The sequence below is a fragment of the Gavialis gangeticus genome, unplaced genomic scaffold (assembly GCF_001723915.1).
Source record: "Gavialis gangeticus isolate Ggan-Ray unplaced genomic scaffold, GavGan_comp1, whole genome shotgun sequence".
Taxonomy (NCBI): domain Eukaryota; kingdom Metazoa; phylum Chordata; order Crocodylia; family Gavialidae; genus Gavialis; species Gavialis gangeticus.
This window is the reverse complement of record NW_017729030.1, coordinates 65,794,025-65,818,490: the sequence shown is the minus strand read 5'-3', so window position 1 is coordinate 65,818,490 and position 24,466 is coordinate 65,794,025. Positions and strand designations below refer to the sequence as shown.

Below are 24,466 nucleotides of genomic sequence, written 5' to 3'. Positions count from 1 at the left end.
CCTAGTTTTCCTAAGCAGTCTTTCTAGTTTTCCTAAGCAGATAGCTCTAGATGAACAGGAAATATGTTTTCCCTACTTGTGATAATAGATCAGGTAAGATTGTAAAACCACATTTTAACATCAGCTAAGTCCAATTGTTCATATTCCCCAATAATAATAAATGTGCACAAATTACTAATGTGAAATCCCCTGTGTTTGCTGCATACAGAAATATATTGTTTTTAAATATTGTCATTTGGAAGTATGTTGCAACACTGAGCAGCTGTAGAAATACTGTATATGCTTGAACCTCTCAGCCAATTTTGGAGCTGTTGGTTGGAATATTGTAGTATTGTAGAGCTGCTGGGGATGGGCAGATGTTTCTCTTCCCTCTTTTGGTCATCCTCTTTAAGAACTCATAGTTAAATGGGACATGTTGGCTCTTCTGGCTCTCAGTTGGGCAGAGGCCACAACCTTGCTTTCCTTTCTCCTCTGTCTGGTTGATAGCCTTCATATTTTTTCTTCTCTGTTTAACAGATGTCCTTACAGTAGAGATGAGTGAACATGTCAGAAGCTTATTGCCCATTTTAGTCTTGCATTGTCATCTTTCCTGCATTCTTCCCCCTCGTATACCTACTATCTACTACCTACTACCTTTTGATGGCTAGTTTGGAAAGCAGATTAAATTAAGCAAATACATCTGAAATAGGATGGAAGTTTCAGTTTCTAGTGTTACCTTTCATGGTTTGGGGAGACATGCAGATCATCTGTTCTACCTGTGGGCATTGCTAATAACAGTTGGATTTACAACATGGACAGTTGAACATCACTGTGTAGCATGATGTGACAATAACTCCCATGCAATATGTATGCATATTTGTGAAATGTTAATAACTATGATTTTGCAAAAAAGCAGATTTGTCATCTAAATTGACTCAAATTGCTCCCACAACAAACCTTCCCAGAACTGCATATCCATCCTCCTCAAAAGTCAAGTCATGAATGAAAGAGAATCCTATTCTGAGGTTACTTTGCTGTATCAGCTTCACCCAGATTATTAGGGGATTTGCATATTGATCCACATTACACGTGTAGTAAGAGGTGCTATCATCAAATGAGCTGTCCTGTGGAAGAAAAACTCTACTTCTGAGCAGTTAGGCGAGTTCACAAAAACCCTAGCGGTAGTCCCAGGTAAAATCCTCAAGCACGGCAATAAAGGGATGGTATTTCTGGTTATTCATACAGTACACTTTTATTCTGCTAAAATAACTTCATCAAGAAACACAGGATTTGCCTCAGTGGATCAGACCAAAGCTTCATCTAATCCAGTACCCTGCCCCTGATAGTGGCATGTACCACGTGCTACAGAAAAGGGCAGGCAGTTGTGAGATGATCTGCCTTTTGCATTATGTTTTTTATCCGAATTGCTAATAGTTAATGATCATCTTAAAGCCTGAAGCAAGAGGTTTAAGTTCTTTACCCCACATCTTTTCTAGGACATTTTTGGATAGTCTTGGCATTTAGGTGAAGGAACTGAAAGAGAAACTATTGCATCTGGCTACATCCTCAGCTTACCTAACATGGCTTTCCTTGATGCTGTGTATTCTTTTGCTTACTAATTTGCTTCCAGTTCTTAAACCAGATGAAACCCTGAAAACATTCACTTATCTGTCAGAGAACATAGCTTGTTGTGGGGGAGCAGCTCATTCTCCCACTTGCAAACCTTGCTTAGGTGCTTGCTCTTGAAGAGGACATACTGACATGAGACTAGCTTATTGCTTGCACAGGGCTGCCTCAGGCTATTCCAGCCAGCTGAGTGTGTGAATCCAGAGCTTGCAAGCAGATGTTCTGATGTGCTTGTAGCATGAGAGGGGCTTATGTAATTTGGGAGGAATTCTGACTCCACGCAAGGCAGTCCAGGAGAGGCCTGACTTCGTGTGGGCGGCCATCAACCATCCAGGCAGTACAGAGGCTGAACAAAATCAAAATAGTAATGTGTCTTTGCTTAACCTTGCATCTCTTTATCACAGGACTTGCCAGAGGAATTAATTTGAAAATGTGGGTGTGCATGCGTGTCCATACCAGAAAACAGACAAAGAGAAACAGGAGAGATGAGGAAGAGAAGCAACACAACTAATTAGTAGCAGATGTACAGCATTGATAAAATGGCAGGCATTATGTTGAAGGTTCATTTCCTTTGATTCCAGCATTAAAAACTGGGAGTTGAAATAGGGCAACTTTTTTATCACTTCTTCCCTGTCGTTGTATTGGACATTAAAGGTTTGACTTTCCAGAGAGCTCAGCATTCAGCAGTTCTCATTCAGAACATAGGAGATTCCTTTACCTCCTCACCTTTGAGAACAGTGGGAGCTGAGGCTGTCTAATTTTAAAGTTTTCAGATAGCATGTTTTTCAAAAAGGTTCTGCATATCTCCCCTTCTCAGCTACTGGACATTTTAAATGTCAAGGATCCAGTAGTGTCATCTTTGTTCTCTTTCCAAGCTGTCTTTTACCTTCCTCACTCTCCATCTGAATAACACAATGGGAAAAGTGTGATGGACGGAATGCATCAAGATCACATTAGAAACTGTTTTCTTTTCACGCTCGGGCTTGATACACACATTTAAAAAGCCAAAGGCAGAATCAGTTTAAGTTAGGGGTTGACAACCAAATGTATGCATACCCCTGGGGTTGCTTGGATCGGTCCTAGGGGGTACGTGTGGGCAGGTGGGGATGGAGCACCGTTGCCTCTGAGGAGCAGGGGTGGGGCAAGGGCAGCGGCGCCCCTCTGCGCAGTGGGGAAGCTCGCATGCGGTAGCTGCTGCCACCACACACCAACCCAGTGAGCTTCCCTGCTCTACCCTAGCACTGCTCCTGGGAGGCAGTGGCACTCCATCCCCACCTACCCATGTGTCACTGCCATCCCCGCCTCTCCGCTCTGCACCTGGCCACACACTACCTCCTCCCCACTCAGCATCCGGCTGCTAGGGGTACTTAGACAAAAAAGGTTGAAAACCTGTGCGGCTTTCTGTAAGTGACATAGTTTAGATTGGAAGCAAACAGAACACACATTTGCTCTATGGGCGGGGGGGGTGGAGTGCAAATCTTAAATTTGGTTCTGCCATTTTTAAACAAATCTGTGTGCGCTGAACTTCTGTTACAGCAGGGGTGGGCAAGTATTTTGGGTAGGGCCGCTTACTGAGTTTTGGCAAGCCATCGAGGGCTGCATGACAGGCAGCTAGGGGCAGATAAATACTAATTTTCTAAATTTTTACGGGCCTCGTGGGCCAGAGGATGGTCTGGCAGGCTACATCTGACCCATGGGCTGCATTTTTCCCACCCCTGTGCTACAGGAATAGACTTCTTCTGCATGTCAAACTTCTGTTCTGTTATGGGTATAGACTGGTTTCCAATCACTTACTCAAGTAAAAGTGTAATGTCTTTACCTGACCTCAAAGTAAAAAATCCCCATCAAACAAGCAAAGAATGTTGATCTTTACAATACAATGTTGCTGAACATGGCGTACATTAACAAAAGAAGAAATAAAAACTACTAGTGCATTTTAGAAAAACAGACACATTTTTTATTTCTTAGGTTTGTTGTTTTTGTTGTTGTTTTTAAAAGATCCATTATCATGGCATTTGGTAGCATTATTAAAGGCAAGGGTAATTCAGCAGGTTACCAAACCTTTTATGAATTATGTCCTTCAATCTGATCTGCTTTAGTTGTCTGGAGGAGAGAGGGAAGGGAGAGAAAGATAATTAACCTAGAGGAGAAAGACTTGGAGTTCAAAAGGTGTAAGACTTAACTTTATTCATTAGGGCTGCTTGCAGAAGTGAAGGGGAAAAAATGGTGCTTTACTTCAAACTTGGTGTATTCCTGTGCCGAGCCCAGAAGAGGCAGCGTTATAGGTGCACTTCGCTTTCCCAACATCTGTAGAGATCAGATGCTTTAGTGGGGCTTTTTTGGCGCTTTTATCTAATAGCTTATTAAATCAGCTTCAACTCAAAATGCCAAGAAGCCCCACTGAAGCGCCCAATCTCTACAGATGCTGCAGAGCTGCATCAAAGGAATGCATTGCTTCTAGTAAAGCGCTTTTTCCCCCCATCACATCTGTCAGCGTCTTAGGTTTATATGCCACCCTCCCCAAGAAGACTTAGGGCGTATTACAATAATAGATAAAACCAGTTCACAAGATATGAAACAACAAAAAACACTCCCAAACAACATCCCAAAATTTAAACTCTACTCCACCCCATCCACTTCCCTGCCTCTCACCCAGGGGAGCCTCCTCTCCCCTTCCCCATGTTACAATCCCACACCCTGACCCTGTTCCATAGAGGGACCATGGAACAGGCATGTGTCTTCCTGTACTCCTCTTCCCCCTCCCCGCCACTTGTTTCTTGCATTCTTTCTTTGTGAACTCCATTTTCTGTAGTGGAAGAATATTATCACAACACTAAAAATAAAATTTTCCGCCATGTGTCACTAGAATACTCCCACAGCCTCATGCTTCATGGAATATTAAAATACCTTGTTATGATTTAATGTTGTATTTTAGTAGAATTGCTTGCACTACAGTAGGGACGGTAGCTCAGGAAAGCGGGAATTTAAAGCGGATTTGTGTTCATCCGTTCCTTAAAGTGAACTTTGAAATTGTGAGAAATTTTATGGGTTTTTTTATTGTTATATTATTTTAAAAAGTGCATAAAGTATCTGTACTAGCGACCCTCACTTCTCCCAATTTTATTTAACAGCTGAACACATTTTTAAAAATAAGCACCAAAAATGTTTGCATTAAATATGTAGTTGGGATAAAATTAGACAAGTTTTTGAAAGGAAGACATTCATTTGTCAGGGCTCCTCACATTCAAGTCCTACCTTGGAGCTTTAGGCAGGGCAAGCTTAGATTCCCTTCCCACACTTATTTATGCCCCTATCCCCTGAGACATGAGGGAGAATGTCTTGTTTTGGAAAGCTTATCTAATTCTATCCCGGCTACATAATTAATCCAATAAAAGATATCACCCTAAGAAATGCTTGCCTCTTGCATAATTTCTGGGCAGTCACAACTACAACATCATTCTTGCACTACCAAAAACATATTCAAAATACCAGTTTTTCTTTTAAAGATACCTCTACTAACTTTTTTATCTGCAAGATCTTGATATATTAGAGTCTAAGATCAGTATATTTTTAAGGATTTTTTTCCTAATTTCCTTGTTTGAAAACGACTGCTGTAATGTGTAGGGTACATGGCAGTTCTGTTGTGTAAAGATTTATCAGTCTGCATAGTTCAGCTGAAGGTGCAACACTCATGAGCACAGTGTTAACTCCAAACTTGCACTAATAAAACACTTAGACTTATTTTAAAAAAATCAGAGCCTAAAGAGAGGCATAGTCATTTTATTCAACTTTGGAATGAGTGATTGAAATCAAAATCTTTGTCCAAGGAAGTAATAAGTCAGGTTCACGTTGACTTCCATAGGGTTAGGATTTGACTTCTGACTTTCAAAAGTGCTAAACATGCCAGGACTACATTTTACATGAACAGGGGCTCACAGGTGACCAGCACATTTGAAGATCAGTGAGAGGTTCGTATCAGCTGGGCTCAGTGTATGGATCTCCAGTCCAAGATCCAGACCTATGGTTACAGGCTTACCATTGCATGCTGAGTTCTGGTCTGTTCAAAGATGTTTAAAAGAAATCACCATTATCAAGGATTTGGGATCTGTCTTTAATGTAATTTGTTTAAGGAAAACTTTAAAAAATCCAGTTCCAATTCAGTATGAAGGAGAAAATGCTAATATTTTATTTACTCTTTGAAATTGACAAAAAATGTTCTCATCTTTGTTCTCTGATTTTTGCTGTGTAACAGCAGAATTTTTTGTATACTTGTCTTCATATAATAAAATAGGAATTTACACTTGACTAAATCAAGCAGTAAAAATGGGCTACACTCTCAAAAATATATATTAGATGCCAACAGTATGAAATTATTTATCCTCCTTAATGGGCTTATCTACACGAAACGTTTTACTGCGGAGCTGACTAATTAGCTGTGCAGTGAAGCGTCACCATCTACATATGTGATACTATTAGGGCAGAGTAAACTAATTAACTCTATTGTAGGACAGTACTGCCCAATGCAAGTACTATCCTACAGCAGCATTATCTAGTGCACCTCAGTGTGCATGTAGACAGTGACTAGGAGTGGCTGGGGCACGAGGGTGGTATGCTGCAGGGCTGTCTGTTGGCTAGCCCCACACTAGTATGCTCGTGCCCCAGCCAGCTGTTCTGTAATATGTTGAACCAGGTTGGAGCAGTCCCGGGCTGCACTGTCTCAGCTGAGCATGCTACACTCCCAGGCACACGTGCAAACTCAGTGCCCAGGAGCAATAAACTCCGGTAAAAACTGCACCGGAGTTTATTATGTTGCATTAATAGCACATGTAGATGAGCCCAGTTTTCCCAATTCCTAGAAAAACAATCTGTTTTATTATTTTTTGTTATTATCTTTGGGTGCAACTGCCTGGCTCCAACCATGCATAATCAAATGCTAATATTTGATTATCCTGACTAGTTAAAACCCCCCCCCCCAACTTGCTTATCATAAAAAACTCATAATAAAATCCAAGTGTGGGCCAAACAGTTTTAACAAATAAACAGGTGTAGGTAAACACTAGTGCTAATGCATGATAAAACTACAAATGCCTTGTTCATGTTCTGATTTTGCTACATGTTAACTAATGCAGAGAAAAATCACCATTTTCCTGGTATGAATGTATTTTAAAAGAGAGCATGCAGCACTATAACCTAATGCCATATGCTCAGGCAGTTCTGCAGCGAACAGCCATCAGCTACAATTTAAGCTCTTTGCATCCGAAGTTTGAAGTTGTTTGGCTAGGAAATGTTCTGGATCACTGATTATTTTAGTATTCTCTAGGATATCGTATTAAAAATTGTTTATGCTACTAGTGTTTAAGGGGTATGATGTTGTGGATGCTAAAATGTGTTCAGGAGATGCTGGCTCAGGTTCTGCAACACTTCTCTGCTGAATCTGCAGCAGCTAATATTCTGCAGAAGCTTCAAGTAAAAAAACTTTGACATTTCAAGTCAAGATATATTTGGTAAATATATCTGTAAATAATATGATTATTTATTCCTTTTATTCTTTCAGAATTATATAATTACTTTTACTTCTTGTGCCCTGCAGTTGTTAGTGCAACTCATTTTGCATTAATGATCCATAGCTGCATTATGCAAGTTAAAAGTGTAGAAGATGGAACTCTTGGTAGCATGGTGAAGGGATTTTTTTTCATTTGGGAGTGTACAGGAAACATTTGGGGGGTTGGTACATAGGAGCGGAGTTTTGGTGGGTTTAACTGTAAAATCTCTGGTTTCCTTTTTTCTGGTTATGATGGATAAAGCATGCAAATGAAAGGATAAGTCTAATAGTGTGGGTAGAAATGGCATCTAATACAAGGTCTTGGCTAAGTGATGGGCTAAAATTATTTGCAGCTCTGTGTCTAGCTACAGTTTTACTTCTGATTCTTAATGCCAAAATCTGACAGTCTTAGCACTCGTACCCCCAGCCCAGGTCCTGTGCTCCCTCTGGAAAGTTTCTGCCAAAATTATCAGCATTGACCCTGTGGTTGGAAGGACTTTCTATCTCTTGCAAGCTGAGAGTTACTGAAGTACTTCAAAGAGCAGTTTGTACTACACTAGCTAAAATCCTCTGAAAATTGAACATCACTTTTTGTGAAGCTATACATCTCACCCCATCTAAGGGGTATTCTTTAATTGTGTTCTTATATTGGTCCAAAACAGTCCATTTTTTATTTTTAAATCATTGTCTGAGGCTAGTGCTCTCTTACTTTATTTTTATTTCCATTCTAGATTTTAAATTAATCCATAACACAGGCATGTATGATTATCAGAAATACTCTGCAAACTAAATTTATCATTGTATAGCTTCAGCCAAATGATGCAGTCTGAGTCTGTTTTCTTGTATAATTTGATGCTACAACATAACTAGGGTTTGCAGGGCTTTCTCTTTTCATTGTTCGCAAAATATAATCTTTGTATTAGAAATTTTCTTAGCACAATAAAGTGGTAGTTATGTACAAGAAGGTATTTTTCTAAGCTGTAACATAGTTCAGGAAAGCTGTGATGGGTTTTAAAAGTCCCTTGTCCTTAGTTTTGACATCAAGCCCTTTCTTTAAATAGCAATGATTTTTAGAAATGAGGTTGATTTGCTTAGTTATACTAAAAAGAACTGTATTTTGAATTGAGATCTTACTTTAAGTTTCTTTTCAGTATTAATATGTCTTTGTATTCATGCTGTTTGGTGCAGTTTTTTTGTGGCATATACATACACCATTATGGGAGGTGTTGTGTCAAAGCCAAGAGGTGACACTGCAAAATGTTTCCTCAATCTGAATATGGCCACCAACATTACAGTAGTATAAATGGTATTTTTTCATAATTCTCATAAAAGAAATTTAGTTATGTAGTATAACAAAATGTAAATATTTTATTCACAAGCCAGTTGGTGCTATTCATTTTTCATTGGTGGAAAGCATTCTAGTTTTGCCCAGCATTTTTTGTCTTCAGTAAGCTAAAATAGGGAGTATGTCATGAAACTTCTCTTGTTGAGCTTGCAGGACAGTAGGGAAACAAGCTGTCACACTTTACTTTTTTTTCAGCCTTTATGTCTTCATTGCCAAAGTGTCACTGTGGATAGACTCTTCCAAAAATGTACCTAATCTTGTTTCCCTAATAATCAAATTCAGTGCCACTGTTGTTGATTCTGACTTTGCCTTAAAGATGTAGGCCAGGTATGAATGTTCATTTTCTTGTAGGAGAATTGCCATTCTCTTGATAGAAACTGAAAGTGTACAGATGTTCAGGCTGTTTCTCCTGGAGAGCAAAAATGGCTGGCCGCTCAGAGAAAAACAGTGTGTCAAAAAACAGAATAAATTGCTCCTGGGAGAGTGTCTTCTGGAAGACTGAATGTCTATATGCTTTCCCTTGTCTTAACTTCTCCTCGGGTAAAGGCTCCCTGCTTTCTTGAGACTGGGGTCACCCCAGTCTTGAGAAGGTGTGGAGGCAACAGCTTCCTGCCTCCTATAGTTTGGGAGGGGAGGGGAGTAGCAACCAGCACTCCCTGCCTCTCCCAAACAAGGCAGTCCCCAGTTTCAGGAAGAGACAGGGGGCTTCGCCAACTCCTGCCAGCTCCCCTTTGCAATTCCCTGTTGCCCAGCTGAGCAGCAGGGCAGTGATTTAGAAACTGGCATCTGGGAGTGAAGCTCTGGGAAAAGTCACCCTTACCAGCTCCCCCTCACACCCAGGCATCCAGCTGACCCACCCAGCAGCTAACCTTTAAATCACTGCCACTCCCATTCATCTGAGTGGCAGGGGACAAGGGGAAGCCAGAGGGTCTGGGAGCCAGACATGCAGAGGCTTTTCCCAGCCTGACTCCTGGCCTCTCCAGCTTCCCCTTTCTGCCCACACCACCTTGCTGACCTAAAGCAGTGTGGGGTGCTGTGTCTTGCAGCAAAGGCTGCCATGTCTTGCAGCAAACTGCCCCTACCTCACCGCGCACTGCTGTTGGTCAGTCCAGAGCAGCATGGCGTGAGGCAAGCTCCTGTGCCTCAAGACTCCCAGAGCCTTGCTGCAGTGGTTGAGGGTTCTCCCTGACTCAGCCTAAAAGAGTGCAAGGAGCAGGGAGAAAACGAGAGGGTTCCCACCATGGGAAAATACCCCCTTCCTGCCAATCAGCAGCTGCCAAGTGCCACTTGGCAGGGGAGAAGGCAGGCTATCAATTGGCTCCTGAAAGGGCAGAGGGAGGTGGCCCAGGGAGCAACCCTTTTCTGCCTGCTGGCTGGAGAGGTTGCCTGTGAAGTACATGTGTACAGCCCAGCACCCAAGCTAATTTTCTAGTGGAAGAAATTTCTTCCAGTAGAAGTGAATATCTGTATTCAGCCTTTTTCGCTGCTGCAATTCACTGGCTCTTCTGTAGTAATGAAGTTGAAAAGAGCAATTCAAATGTCATCTGCTGCTGCTTAGAAAAGCTGTAAGTGATGTCAGAGCAGTAAGTTGTTCGGGAGGGAAGACTCATGGGTGTTAGCTGGGGAGGTAAAGAGCAAGGGGAATTCTGATCTTTAAGGAGTTTTTCAATATGTCAGTTGCCTCATTGTCTTGATGGCTTTTTTTGAAGTTAATGGTAGCTTCACTAGGTATCAATAACAAAGGAGGGCGGTAGTGTAGGTTCTCAATAGAGCTTTAATTCTGTACTTCACTTATGGAGAAAAAACCTGTCTCCCATTTTTTTTTTCATATCTACCTTTGATTATGTACATTAGTCTTCTGGCTGCTATGTCTACTAAACATTTCAAGCTCTCCGTTAATGTTGCTGAAACATTCTTCTTTTAGTGGTTTTATGAAGGTATTTTAAAATGAGCTTTCTAAATTCCAAATATAAATTCACTTCACAATTTGTAACGGAAGTGCCATTTTGATTCAGCTTAGTTGATTCAACTTAGAAATGTTACTCATTTGTACTTATGTGCCAGAATAGCGTCTTTGCTTTGTGCTGCTTTTAAGATATTCAGGTGTTGTTTTACCATTTATCACAATCATTCCCATGAGCTTTTTTTGTTTTTGTTTTATAAATTTGACAGTTTATGATTTACAGATATATTTGGTATGTTTAAGTGTAAGCTTTATAATTCCACCTTCCAGATGTTCATGCCCTTTTGTCCACATTTTATATTTGTAAAAAGTAAGATTTTCCTGAAGACTGAAACAAAGATCAGGATTTTTGATATTTTTTAATTTTTTGCACTACTCTGAGCTATTGCTCTTTTTAAGGACTTGTTGAAGTTTAATATTACCATTCAAACAAACTAGTGAGTGCCTCAGAGACTGGTAATTTGTACCTTTTAAAGACCCATACTGCCTTGCTTTTGTCTCAGAATTTATTATGCTTCACAAGTATACTGTGACATACTGAATAGGAAAGTGGGGGAGGGGACATTGTCTTCGGCTGGCATGCTGTTATCAGAGGGAATGTGTTTCTGGACACAAGATTTAGCATTCATTGGTTGTCTGAAGAAAGCCATTTCATCTGAGGATTGGACAAGAAGCTGCGTCAATTTGCTGCCCGTCTCCAAGGCACTGGTGATGCTGCCTTCACAAGCTGGCTAACGTCACAGCTCCATCACCCAGCGGGGTGTGGGCTCTTTTTTTTTCTCCTCTTCTCTGTTTTAATTCTGTATTTGCTTCCTACTGCATTTCTTAATCTGTCTTCTGCCAAATGCTAACAGCATGATATTTTGCAATCATTTAGGTGAATACAAGAAGGACGAACTCCTGGAAGCTGCTAGGTGAGTACTGCTTATAATATAAAGCATATATTTTGGAGTGGGAAAGGAAGAGGAAAAAGGATCTTTTACACTGTAACGTTTTGTCATTGCCTTTCTATGAAATGATGCAGACAAACCACTTAATTAGCATAAATCTCTTCCTACTTTACAGTCTGTCACATACAAAAGTCTGTTTGTTTAATTGAAATCCCCGAATATGGTGGTAATAAGGTTAATATTAAATGAGTTCTTGCCTTAAGCTGCTAGAAATCCCATTTAGCGACTGTTCTTTTTAGGTGCAGATTACATATTGTTGGAGTATTTTGGCATTTTTTTTAATTCCACTGTCTTAAAGCTTATTTTCAGGCTGTTCCCTACCCAAACACAGCATAGGAAAGCTTGAACAAGAGGTGTTAAGTTTAATCTGATATTCTAGAAATGCATTTATCTTTCCTTCTGACAGCTTATAAAATAGTTACACTTGCACTGTATTTGCCTTTCGGTATTGTTTTAAATGGTTTTATAGCTATTTAGAATGTTGCGAGACATATGCTCTGAAAAATAATAGATAACATTTAATTCAAAAGATGGCTTTCAGCAGATAATTAATCTTTCCTTTAGCCTGTTTTACTATAATGCTGAAGATGGATATTAAGAGATGCTTTTGCATGATGTACTGTAGTAAGTTTGATAGAAAATAGAAGAATATTTTGCATTTTATCAGCAGGTTTAAAAACACTTGTGAGATAATTTGGCAGGTACATATTGCGCATACAGAGTGGCAAATATTCTCATAGTGGATATTAATATGAAACTCCTTATTAGATCTTTCACAAAGAGACATGTCTTGTTCTCCTGTCTCCCTTTCCACTCTCCCATTTGCAGGAGCGGTAATGAAGAAAAACTAATGGCTTTATTGACTCCTTTAAATGTGAACTGCCATGCAAGTGATGGGCGCAAAGTAAGTTAATATTCTGTATTTTTAACATTTTAGAAAGGTATATTTAAAGTCATTTCAAAATGCAGGTGTTTACACCAAGGCAGTTTATACGGTTGAATTCTAATTAATGTCTCTTCACCATGAAACTAAATGCTGCTGTACTTGATATTGGCACTTGTGACAGATCAACAGAGCCAGTGAACCATGTATTTTGAGTATGCCTTTTCTTAAATGTCAGGTGCTGGACTGTTTGTAAAATAAAACTGTACAACCTTTCATACGAAGAACAGAGCATCCCAGTTTAGATTTAAAAAATCAGTAAAGAAGCAAAGGTTTGCTCGCTACCACACTCTGTACTATATGGTCATGTTTTTGGCATTGTTGTTTTCGGAAGTTGGCATTCACAGTTCTTAATACCCTCCAAGTTACAGATGACAGCATCTTAATGAGATTAGCGCCTACTGCATTGTTTTAATTTTGTCGTTATGCTGTTTGGGTTGACTGTGATTTTATTTATTAGGTATGTGGAGAGAAATAAAGGTTAGACAGGAATTTGGGGCGGGGGGGGACATTTACGGCGAAGGCAGAATAAATGGCAGGGATTTTTAGGATAGGTTCATGTAAATTATATGATGTGCAGCTGTCTGATTTCTGTGCTTTATGTCATTCATGTCATGTGATTTGTGATTATTTTAGACAGTCACACTATTAGCAGACAGATCTGTCTAGCCTGTTAGGCGTACAAACTTTGACTGTTCCTGAAGTATATACCAAAATGTTTTTAATATACACGGTTTAAAAAAATATATGTTGCATGGAACCATGCATCAGATTCTCAAGCTTTTGAGCTAATCCAGGTACAGAGGCAGTTGGGATTTGAAAAAACATGCATTTTGCATTCTTATTTTTCTTCAAAGTATTTTCTGTGTAATATCTTTCGATGTAATGAAAGCGCTGACCCAATCCCTCAGCTCGTACGAACTGGCAGAGCTTCACTGAAGTCAGTGGAGATATGCTGATATATTCTAGCCACCAGTCTGGACCACGTTTTATAGAAGGGAAAATACCCCAAGCCTTGCCTTTAGTAAGTAAACATTGTGTTGACTACTATACTGTTGCTTCATTTTTGGAAATATGTCTGTAAAGTCTGTCAGCATAGCCATGAGTAGCAGTTCTTAAATGAGAACTAATCATTTACAATAGAAAATTTTAAATGTCTTCTAACTACAAGATGTAGAATAATCCTTTTAAATTTTTAAAGTTGTTATCAATAATTGAATGCTTCTGAATCTTGAGGGGCCAAGCTGCTTAATTTTAAGACCCATGAAAAGAAATCATTGTTTTATTTTTGAGTTGATATGAGAATCAATGGTGCATTTTCCCTGTCTTAAAAATGTAGAAAATGGGTTGTGTGTGTGTATTTATACATGTGAATTATACACACACATACACACAGGCATACTTGTGTAATATAAGCTAATTTATTACCTAAACATCAACCTTATTTAATTTTATGTATGATGCACTTTTTTAAGGTTTGGATTTAGTTCCATTCATCTAAGCAGTCCTGTTTTTTGTTTTGTGTGTCATTCATATATATATGACACACAAAATAAAAAACACGACTGCTTAGATAAAATATTGTTTAATATTAATGATATACTACTAGTTTGTTATAGTTAAGCACTAAGGCACAGCGGTACATTTCTGGGTGAGTAATTGGGCCCTGTAGCTACTGATAGAAGTCTCAAGTCTGCCTTTGGCCTCAGATCAACAAGAAGATGACTCCCTGTGCTGCCTAGAATTTTTAGTTCTCTAAAATCCAAATTACATGCAAGAAAATAGTATTCAGTTTCCATTGTTTACATGGTATGGCAGCTCTTGTAGAAATCTGAATTCTGTCCAAAACTAAAAAAAGCATATCACAGATAAATAAGGTTGATGTTTAGGTAATAAATTAGCTTATATTTTTTAAATGTCGCTACATACACAAGTATGCCTGTACTGTGATGTACATTTGAAAAGGATAAGACTTTCTTCTAATTATTAAGATTGTATCCTTTATCTTCATAGTAGGCAGTGTCATGGAAATGTGTACACCCAACCAAATTTATCTGCTAAATAAAGTAAATCGACACCGGCACAGACAAGACTATTTTGAGACTTTTATTATTTTCAATGTTTGGGTGCAAAATTGTAATTGTAAGTATAAAGTATTCTTCATAAGGATAGGGCTGTCCAGTTGAAAAGTATTCTATTTTAGAATGTGACTTTGAGGTCCAGTAACAGTGCAAGATTATTTTGTCAGATTTCTGAAAAACTTTTATTTTTTAATCCATTCAAATTACCTGAAATTTAGAGCTGATAGCATAAGAAATTATGAGCACCTGAGCCAAACTGCCATTGCTGTATATACCTAGTTATCCTATATAGCAGCTAATGATCTCACAGAGTGTTTCTTTTATCATAATGTAACTTAATATTTATATTTCTCTGTATTTATTGGCAGAAATTTTCAGATATTTTACCTGTAACTGTTATAGTCTCAATTTATAAATTCATGTATTTTGCATCATTATTTATTTTTATGAGGATTTCTTTTGTAGAATGTAATGATAAAATGGAAAGTTCTTGAATATGACATCCGCTAGGGCTTCATGGTTCATAGAATTGAAGGGTGTGGATTCTTTTAATATTAGTTCTGTGGTTTCAGTGCAGATCAAATTACTTTAATTATTTTCTAATTATAGAAACATTTGTGAAATGTGTTGATAATCAGAATCCAGTTCTTACTGGGTAGGTGCCCTCATCATAAACAGGATGGTGGCTGGCACTGATATCCCCTCTGTCACTCTCTATTTGTTTAGCATAAGGGGCAAGGATAGAATGGACATGGAGACTGAACTCTTAAGTACCTTCTTATCTTTGATGTGGTTCCTCCAGGTCAAGGTTTTAACAGATAACCTGGTGCTATGGAGAAGCTTGCACTGGTGATGTTTGCCTGTGGCTAAAAGATAATCTTCAGTCTTCATTGATACTGTATTAATACTTTCTAGAGTGTTTTTAGGATAGAAGAAGAAAGATGAGAGCACATACAAAACAAAACCAAAACAGAACAAAACAAAGCACATCTGCTAAAGCGCTCCCAAGATTGTGGTTATCTTTGCAAACAAAGATTAACTGTAATTTATGGGTTTTGTTATGATTATAGAGTAAAACAAGCAAGAATATTGCACAGAAACATCTATCTTCCCAAACATTTAAGCTAATTTTGCTAACTATAGGTTTATATGTGTACAGAATATGTAAGGGTGCTTGCTCATGAGTGCATAAAGATGCTATGCAAATAAATGTGTTAGCGTAGTTCGTGCACATAATAAATTCCTTGTCAAGACAAATGAAAATATTATATAGTGGTAGCATTTCACAAAAAATCAATTCTATTAAAATATCCCTGTTGTTCCCTTTTTAAAAATCCTGTTTATTAGAGGTACAAGGTAATCATCCTTTACCACAGTTTTATTCTTGCTTTGATTTTAAAAGGATGTTGAAGAAATCATTGGAGTGTGACATCATTGCAGTCCTTTCAGTTAAATCACTATAGAAGTTAATATATGACATACTATTTACTTTATGAAAAGGGGATTTGCTCATGTGGAGCCATATTGAGTACATCTCAGATGCATAATGAGTCTCAAGGCCAAATAGCACTGTGCCCAGTCCCTGAATTCTGACATACTGAATAATACATTGGGTTATAATATCTAGAGAGTTATGTCCTTTGGAGAAGATAGAGACTGAAGTTAGTAGATATTACTGGGTGTTCAACTGCTTTGAAAATGAGATCACTTGCTTAAGCAGCAACATGAAAATTCAGAACCTTCTTGACAGCCCCATTTTTAAAAAATGTATACTTTAATGTCTTCATCACATTTTGAAGAAAAGTCTTGGTGGATTTTCAGAACCTATTGTTAAACATTTTAAAATAATGATTCCTAAACTTGTCATTGGCAGCCAAAAGTCATGTTATTTTGTCCTGAGAGTGGTGTGCTCTTTTTGGAACACACATGTTGGCCAAAAGATTTTTTACAGGAGAAGAGAAATGCTAATGTGACGCTGGTCAGGCCACAGCTGGAGTATTGTGTCCAGTTCTGTGCGCCCCATTTCAAGAGGGATGTGGACAACTTGGAGAGGGTCCAGAGGAGGGCCACCTGCATGATCCGGGGACAACAGGGCAGACCCTACAGTGAGAGACTGCGGGACCTGAACCTATTCAGCCTCCACAAGAGAAGGCTGAGGGGGGACCTGGTGACCGTCTATAAACTCACTAGGGGGGACCAGAAGGGTTTGGGGGAGACGCTGTTTCCCCTAGCGCCCGCTGGCATAACAAGGAGTAATGGGCACAAGTTGATGGAGAGGAGGTATAGATTGGACATCCGCAAGAACTACTTCACAGTTAGGGCGGCTAGGAGCTGGAACCAACTTCCAAGGGAAGTGGTGCTGGCCCCTACCCTGGGGGTCTTTAAGAAGAGGCTGGATGCCTACCTGGCTGGACTCATTTGAGTCCCGTTTTTGTTTTGGGGTTTTGTTGTTCTCCCGCCCTGGCAGGGGGTCGGGCTAGAAGATCTACTAGGTCCCTTCCGACCCTAAATCTATGAAATCTATGAAACTATGAAGAAAGAGAAGAAATAATAAATTGTATCCTGGTTCCAAATGGAGTTAAGATAATGTTGTAGTCCACTGATCACACTTTGGAAGCTTCTGCAGCAAACACATTTCTGAGAAGCTTGTGACCTCCTTGATATTTTGAAGTCCAAAGGTGAGTGAGTTGCTTCTAACCTAAGAAAAACATTGGTTTTATCACCCTAGATAGGTTCCAATATAAACCAGCCTGGTTGCTCCCTTTGTTTCCTGCCCATTTTATAAAGTGAAATGGAGCCATCTCATTTTATACATTTTGAGAAGAATACTGCATTTTTGTGTTATGGCTGGGATATTTGCTGAATATATAAGTCTCTGTCTCTCATAGCCAGATCCCTGTGGCATAAAATTACTAAGTGTGATATCACCAGGCATATTTGCCTATTGACCCTTTTTTTTTTTTTTTTAACAGGGGAAGTAACCACCTGTGAAAAGTTTGATTTCAGGTGTTTGTCAGCATCATATAGATACTCTGTTGCAGAGGCAGAACGAAAATCTAATTCCTAGGGCATAATTCAGCAGCCTTAAAAATCAGATCATCTTTTGTATTCTTGCAGTTCCCTGCCTTATTCAACACGCACACCCTTTTTACACCTCATTCAGCATGGACATTCCTTTGACAACTAGAGCCAGAGTCCTATGGACAGCACACTCCTTCACAGTCCATCTTAGATGTGTCACTAGAGCAGGTCTGTTTTGTCTAGTGAATGGGGCAGGTATCTAGTGAAAAAAGTAGTGTAAGGTAAGCATGTAATTAAAAATTTTATCATAATGTATGCAAATTCCATCATCCAGTCTCAATTTAAAACCCCTTTTGCCACCAGCCACCATTCTTCCTTGGCTTCCAGTTTCTATCCCCTCATCCTTATCAGTTCCCAGCAACCAGTCTTCTTAGGCACTTACACGTATATGGGGAGCCTGCTCTGATGCACTGAAAATCTGCTGGAGCACATAAATTGATGTCCTATGGCAGCCTTGCGTGTCATGTGTATCAGCAGCTCAGCGCATCTTTGCACTGAGAAATGGTGGCGGTGTGCTTTGAAATAAAACACATTCAGTGTGCTTTAGTACAAAGTGCCGCCCACTATTTTCTCAGCATGGGGACATGCTGCACTGCCGATGCATGTGACATGCAGGTGCTTTTAACTAGTGCAGTTAATTACTCACCTTTCCTCATTATTGAATTTACTATGCAGTAGATAAATTAAACTCTGTAGTTGCTATATAGAAGGTGCACATTAGGAACTCTGGTTTTGCAGAGGATACCTATCCTATACAGGCTGATGACTAGCAGCAACCTGCACCCAGGGTCATCCCCAATATAGTACATATGTGGAGGGAAAGTAGCCTAGAGCCTACTGTGGTCCTGAAATGCTAGTAATATCTACAGGGAATCTTTAATTCTTGTGAGGGATGTTGGGAAGTTTTACCTTTCTTCTCATCCTTTCCTCTTGCCCCCACCCCTCCAGGGATCCAAACAGAGCAAGCTTTGAGCTTCAGCACCTGAGTTAATGCATGTTGAGTAAGCATAATGTCAGCTCCCCACTGAAGCGAAGAGCTGGGGCTGTGGACATGGCCTTGGTCTCTGCTTTGGGGACCTGGGATACTTCACCTTCTTCTGCCCTCAGAAGTAGTTTGACCCATCCTTTGACTAGGAAACTCCCAAGGCCAGTTGCAGGGAAGGGGTCTAAGCCAAAGCCCAGTCTTTTCCCATTTTTTATCTGTGTTGATGTTTTGGGTGCATCCACCATATTGAGGCAACTCCACTACATCTACAGGTCTTCCTTTGACTTTGGCATTTTGCCATGGCTGACGACTTCCAGCCATGAACATCAACTTTGGGGCTTCTGGAATTTGTTATGGATATGAAGTTTGTTAGGATCTACTGTATGCCAGTACAGTGTAAGGCTACCCTTAACATGATAAAGGCCATCAATAGGTCCTTACTGTCATCAAGCCTAGTTGTAAGGCAGATGTCCTTTCTTGCTATCTTCTCCCATAGGTCCACTGGGAATTTTTACTTTGGTCTGATCCATGCCACAAACTTCCTGATCATCCTGGGCATACACTGGCTCTTGCTCTACAACCCTTGTTCAGCAGAAGTTGGGTTCCAGTTCAAGTCTGTACAATGCCAGTGAGCCTGCTGTCTTGGTTCTGAACTTTTTGTTTGGTCTCTTCCAGGATGGCTTCCAAGTCATCACAATGCTTTTAGAAAGACCAGCTACCCAAAACCCTGCCACCAGCTCTCAAATAGCTAAGTACTTGGATTTGGCAGATTCTTTCAATAAGAAACTAGCTAACTAATTGCCACCCCATTCCCCATATTATTACCCCATTGATCTTCAGCCCAATTCCAAGCTCTCTCTCACCCTCCTGCAGAGCTTGAATTCAAGGCCTTGAGGAGAGGAGAATCTTAAGACTGGATTTATCTCCCCATTTGGGGCCCCAGTACTTTTTTTTCCATAGCAGATGGTTTTTTACATCCTTCTGTCAATTAGTTGGCCTTTGGTAAGGTCACTCTGAAGAATACATATACTTTGCCATTGGTTAGCCATTTAGCCACTCGGAATCTCCTTGGAGATTACAACCAGATCTACATTTAAGAGGGGAGTGAGCGGAAACTGGTCTTCCTAGCCAGGTATAGAGACTTGAAATATCTGATGCCCTTCAGTTTGTTCATTACCCTGGAGTTTAGTGATGGTTTCTGTGACATGATAAATCAGATTGTGGTTGTTTATTTGGAGAATATTCTTATCTTGAAATAAGGGTAATATAGATAATCAATATCCAAGTATGCATATGGTTTTAATATGATTAAATCACATTGTATACCAGTGGTTCTTAACTTTTTTGTACCAAGACCCATTTGTAAACATTGATAGCCAGTCTTGACCGGCAGGCCCCAGCCCCGCAGTGTGGGGCTGGTGAGTGGGTGTGTGGGGGGTGTGCATGGCACGTGCCCCCTCCAGATTTGTTCAGGCACAGAGCTTCAGCCTGGCCAGACCAGCATGGGCAGGAGCTGCTTTGCTGGTGAAGTGGATGGGTCGGAGCGCGGGGGGGAGGGTGTAACAGGGCAGTAAGACTGGTTGTTGCCACCACCATAAACTCCAAACCAGCCATCGCGCCATCAGCACAAGGAGTAATGGATGGTGAGGGGGGAGCATGCTGCCCTCACCACCTCCTGCTGCTAGCTGCTTGTGCACCAGGCCATGGCTGTACTCTGCTGACATGGTCTGACTGCTGGCAACTAGTCTTGCTGTCCCGCTTCATCCTCCCACGCTGGGACCCACCCACTGGGCCACAGAGGCAGCTCCAGCCTGTGCTGGTCCAGCCAGGTTGCAGCCCTGTGCCTGCACAAATTGGCCCCCTAGACTCCCACTGACATGTTGTCTATGCACCCCCCTCCGCCCCATAGATTTACATGTGGGGAGCTGCTCTCCACCCTGCCTGGCTGCCACATGCATGTATGTACATGCACATGGTGCCCCCTGTGTCCCACTTCCTCCAGCCCCTTGCAGACTGAAATGCTGCCAGCGTGCTAGATTTCATCACCACCCTATCTTCCAGTTGCAGGATGGCATCCTTCTCTGGGAGGAGCACATCTCTTTACCTGAGAAGGAGCCATACTCAAGGTTCTTAGATTGTCAGAACTCACTGTGTATCAAAATTCCTTTCCCTGGCCATGCTACTCCACTACCCAAGCAATGACTGCTGAAAGACGAGAAGAATTCAACATGTAGCAGATCCTGGACTCCAAGAGAATCTGAGAAAAACTACATTACCTGGTAGACAAGAAGGGTTGTTGAGCAGAAGACTATTCCTGGAAACCTGCAGAAAATGTCCCCATGCTCGATCTATAAGAAGCACCCTGATAAGTCCATTCTGATAGTGCCAAGGGGGAATCTTGAGGGGGGCAGGGGGAGGGGCAGGTACTGTCAGAATGTCAGGGGAAGCAGATAGCCAGCTTTGGCCAGTATCTGTCTCACTCATCTGAGAGCAGTGAAGCATTAGCTGGATAAGCCAGCCTTTGCAGCTGTGCCTTGGTTGCCTTATAGACTTGGTTTCTGAGAGCAATAACTCAGATATTTTAAGCAGCAAGATTTAGGTGTATTCAACACTGAAGTTTGCGTTTGTTTCTCTAAGCCTCTGTCTAGCCCCCTGATTCACGTCTTGGTTCCTACGTTTGCCTCTTATCTTTGGCTCCTGACTCTCATCTTGAGTCTGGGCTGTTAACTTGGCTGCTTACCTTCTGCTAGTGTCCTGATTCCTGTCTTTGGGTCCTGATCTTCTCTCATATCCTCATTGCAGATCTTGACTCTAACCATGGGCCAGACCATTCACACTCTTATCCCTTGCAAGCTAAATAATGAACAATTAATATCTTTTAGAGGAAAGAAACTATAGCATGTATTAAAATACCATTTACAGTAGCAACAGCATTGTTTAACTTTTGGGAGAATTGATATGTGGCTCAGGATAGACAAAAATTGTAGATTACAGTGAAAGACCTGTGAAAAATTACCTGAAAATGAGTTTATTTTACTGTGCCCCAAGGGTATGTCTGAATATTTGGATGTGCTGTGTCTATGTTTCTTAAAATATGGATCATGCATAATATATTTGATTTAAATATTTAAATGTAGTTAAATACATTATCTTTACTCAGCTTATACTAGCCTCCTGGTATGTAATAAGAATATTTCTTCTTACTTGTTGCTTTGGTGGTGGTGCCAGGTATTTTTATTAAACTATACGTCTTGTCTATAAGTGAAAATTAATCAAGAATGAAATAAAATCTAAAGTAAAGCAGATTAACTATTCTGGATTAATTCCATGAATTGATGCGCTTATTCTAGGGTAAGACATCTAATATATTTTTAATTTAATTATAGTAGTTTAAGCTAAACTAGAAAAAAGCACACATTTCAGAATATGTGCATTTTCTGCACATGGAGTTAATCCCGAATACCTATTTCAGGATAATTCCATGTGTAGATTATCAGATAGTTCTTACAGTGGGGATACATGAAGATTTATGGTTATATGTTAATGTTAATAATAAATTATAACAATAATGGCATGCTCTAGATCAGCAGATTGCCAGCTGTAGTTCAACAAGCCTGTGATGCACCTCTCTGTTCCTTAAAACTGCTATCTAATAGATGTCTCTGTCTACACAAAGTTCTATGGGGTGTTTTGACCATTTGAGACATGCTAAAACTAAGTCCAAGAAATTCTTGTTTTCTTTTTCAAGGCTTATTGGTCATACAGATGAACAGTGAATTACACTTATCTGGTTTATGAAAGCATTAAATTATAAACTGCATAAATTATCACTTATCAAGTGCTGTTATGAACAAATGGCAGACAAGGCTTTTTGTGTAAATCTGGTATCTTTTATTAGATCAACTAAAATAGTTGGAAACATTCTTCTTTACACGCTTCCAGGTAGAAACACCCTTCTTCAGACAGATGAAACATCAGCAGAAAGCTTACAAAGTTTGTCTCTGAAAGACTGCAAAGAAGAATTTTTCCAACTATTTTAGTTGGTCTAATAAAAGGTATTAGATTTACCCAAAGAACCTTGTCTGCTTATGTCCTTAGTTAGACCAACACAGCTACAACTAACACCCCTGACACCTTGTGAACAAATAGTTCTCAATAAATTAAATTTTTACAGTACAGGCTGTCCTCAGGCTTACGACACAATTGGTTCCTGAAAACCTCATCTTAAGTTGAAATGTCCTAAGTTGGAACCAATTTTCCCATAGGAGCAGCATTATAAATGGGACATTGGTTCCTTTACCATGCTCGTTACAGTTGCGTCCAGCTGGTAAGTCTGTTGTGGTGGAAGGGGATGGGGGAGAGAAGGGCGTGGAGGGCAGATCAGGGCCCATGCAGTGAGGGAGGGGCTGGGGTAGGTGCAAGTGCTGGCCAACTGGATCCAGGCAGGCGCAGGACTGAGCTGTGGCTCATTGCAGGGTGGGGGTGAGGGCACAGGGAGGGAAGGGGCAGTGACTCCCACCACTGTACACTGCTGCTCCTGCCGCTTGTCTGGGAGGGCATGGTGGGGGGAGCAGCATATTCCCCTGGATCTGCATGGGGTGTGCGGGGCCAGGGCTGCACTGGGCTGCAGTCTGGGCTGATGTGGCAGCTCTGGGAGCAGGGCCTATGCCCTCATAGAATCATAGAATCAATGAGTCGGAAGGGACGTAGACAGATCATCTAGTTCGACCCCCTGCAATGGGCAGGAAGGAGCACTGGTGGTGGCAGGGGTCATAAGACCCCAGCCAGGTGCCTATCCAGTCTCCTCTTGAAGATTTCCAGGGAAGGTGAGAGCACCACCTCTCTGGGAAGCCTATTCCAGGCTCTGGCCACCCTTACAGTGAAGTAGTTCTTCCTAATATCTAACCTAAACCTATCCTCCCTCAGCTTGTGGCCATTGTTCCTGGTGACTCCAAGGGGGGCCCTGGTGAACAGACTTTCCCCGAGTCCCTGCTGGTGGCCCCTGATAAGGTTGTAGGCAGCCACAAGATCCCCCCTCAGTCTCCTCTTGCGGAGACTGAAGAGATTCAGGTCCCTCAGCCTCTCCTCATAGGGCTGGCCACGGAGGCCCCCAACCATACGAGTGGCCCTCCTCTGGACCCTCTCCATGTTCTCCACGTCCTTCTTGAAGTGCAGCGCCCAGAACTGGACACACTATTCCAGCTGCGGCCTGACCAGCGCCGCATAGAGGGGGAGCAAGACCTCTCTGGACCTGTTAGTAATGCCCCTGTTGATGCATGACAGGGTGCGGTTGGCTCTGCCTATTGCTTCGCCACATTGGCGACTCATATTCATCCTGGAGTCAATCCTGACTCCAAGTTCCCTCTCTGCCTCTGTGCTGCTGAGAGGGTCAGCCCCTAACCTATAACCATAATTCTGGTTCCCTCTCCCCAGGTGCAGCACTCTGCACTTGTCCTTGTTGAACCACATCCTGTTCAGATCCACCCACTTCTCTAACCTATCCAGGTCTGCCTGGATGCGCTCACTGCCTGCCGGTGTATTCACTTTACCCCACAGCTTGGTGTCATCAGCGAACTTGAATAGGGTGCACTCCACACTCTCGTCCAGGTTGCTAATGAAGTTATTGAACAGCACCAGCCCAAAGACCGAGCCCTGGGGGACTCCGCTGCCCACACCCTCCCAGGTCGACATCGACCTGTCCACCACCACCCTCTGGGTACGACCCTGGAGCCAGTTTGCCACCCATGTGACCGTACATTCGTCAATGCCGCAGTCCCTCAGCTTGCCCACCAGACCTGGGTGGGACACTGTCGAAGGCCTTCTGGAAGTCCAAGGTGATGATATCGACTTCCTCCTTCACATCTAAGCTCTTTGTTACCTGGTCGTAGAAAGAGACCAGGTTAGTCAGGCAGGATCGGCCTTGCACGAACCCATGCTGGTTACCCCTCAACATCACTTCCCCTGCAGGGCT

General features: G+C 41.2%; 1 protein-coding gene across 1 annotated transcript in view; it reads left to right on the top strand.

Annotated features, from left to right (window-relative positions):
• TNKS (tankyrase) overlaps positions 1-24,466 on the top strand; it is a 264,386-nt gene that overhangs the window by 125,110 nt on the left and 114,810 nt on the right. Inside the window, exons 4-5 of the mRNA XM_019521853.1 lie at positions 11,333-11,369; positions 12,234-12,309. Of these exons, the coding sequence (XP_019377398.1) occupies positions 11,333-11,369; positions 12,234-12,309 (113 nt within the window). The remainder of the gene's footprint in view (positions 1-11,332; positions 11,370-12,233; positions 12,310-24,466) is intronic.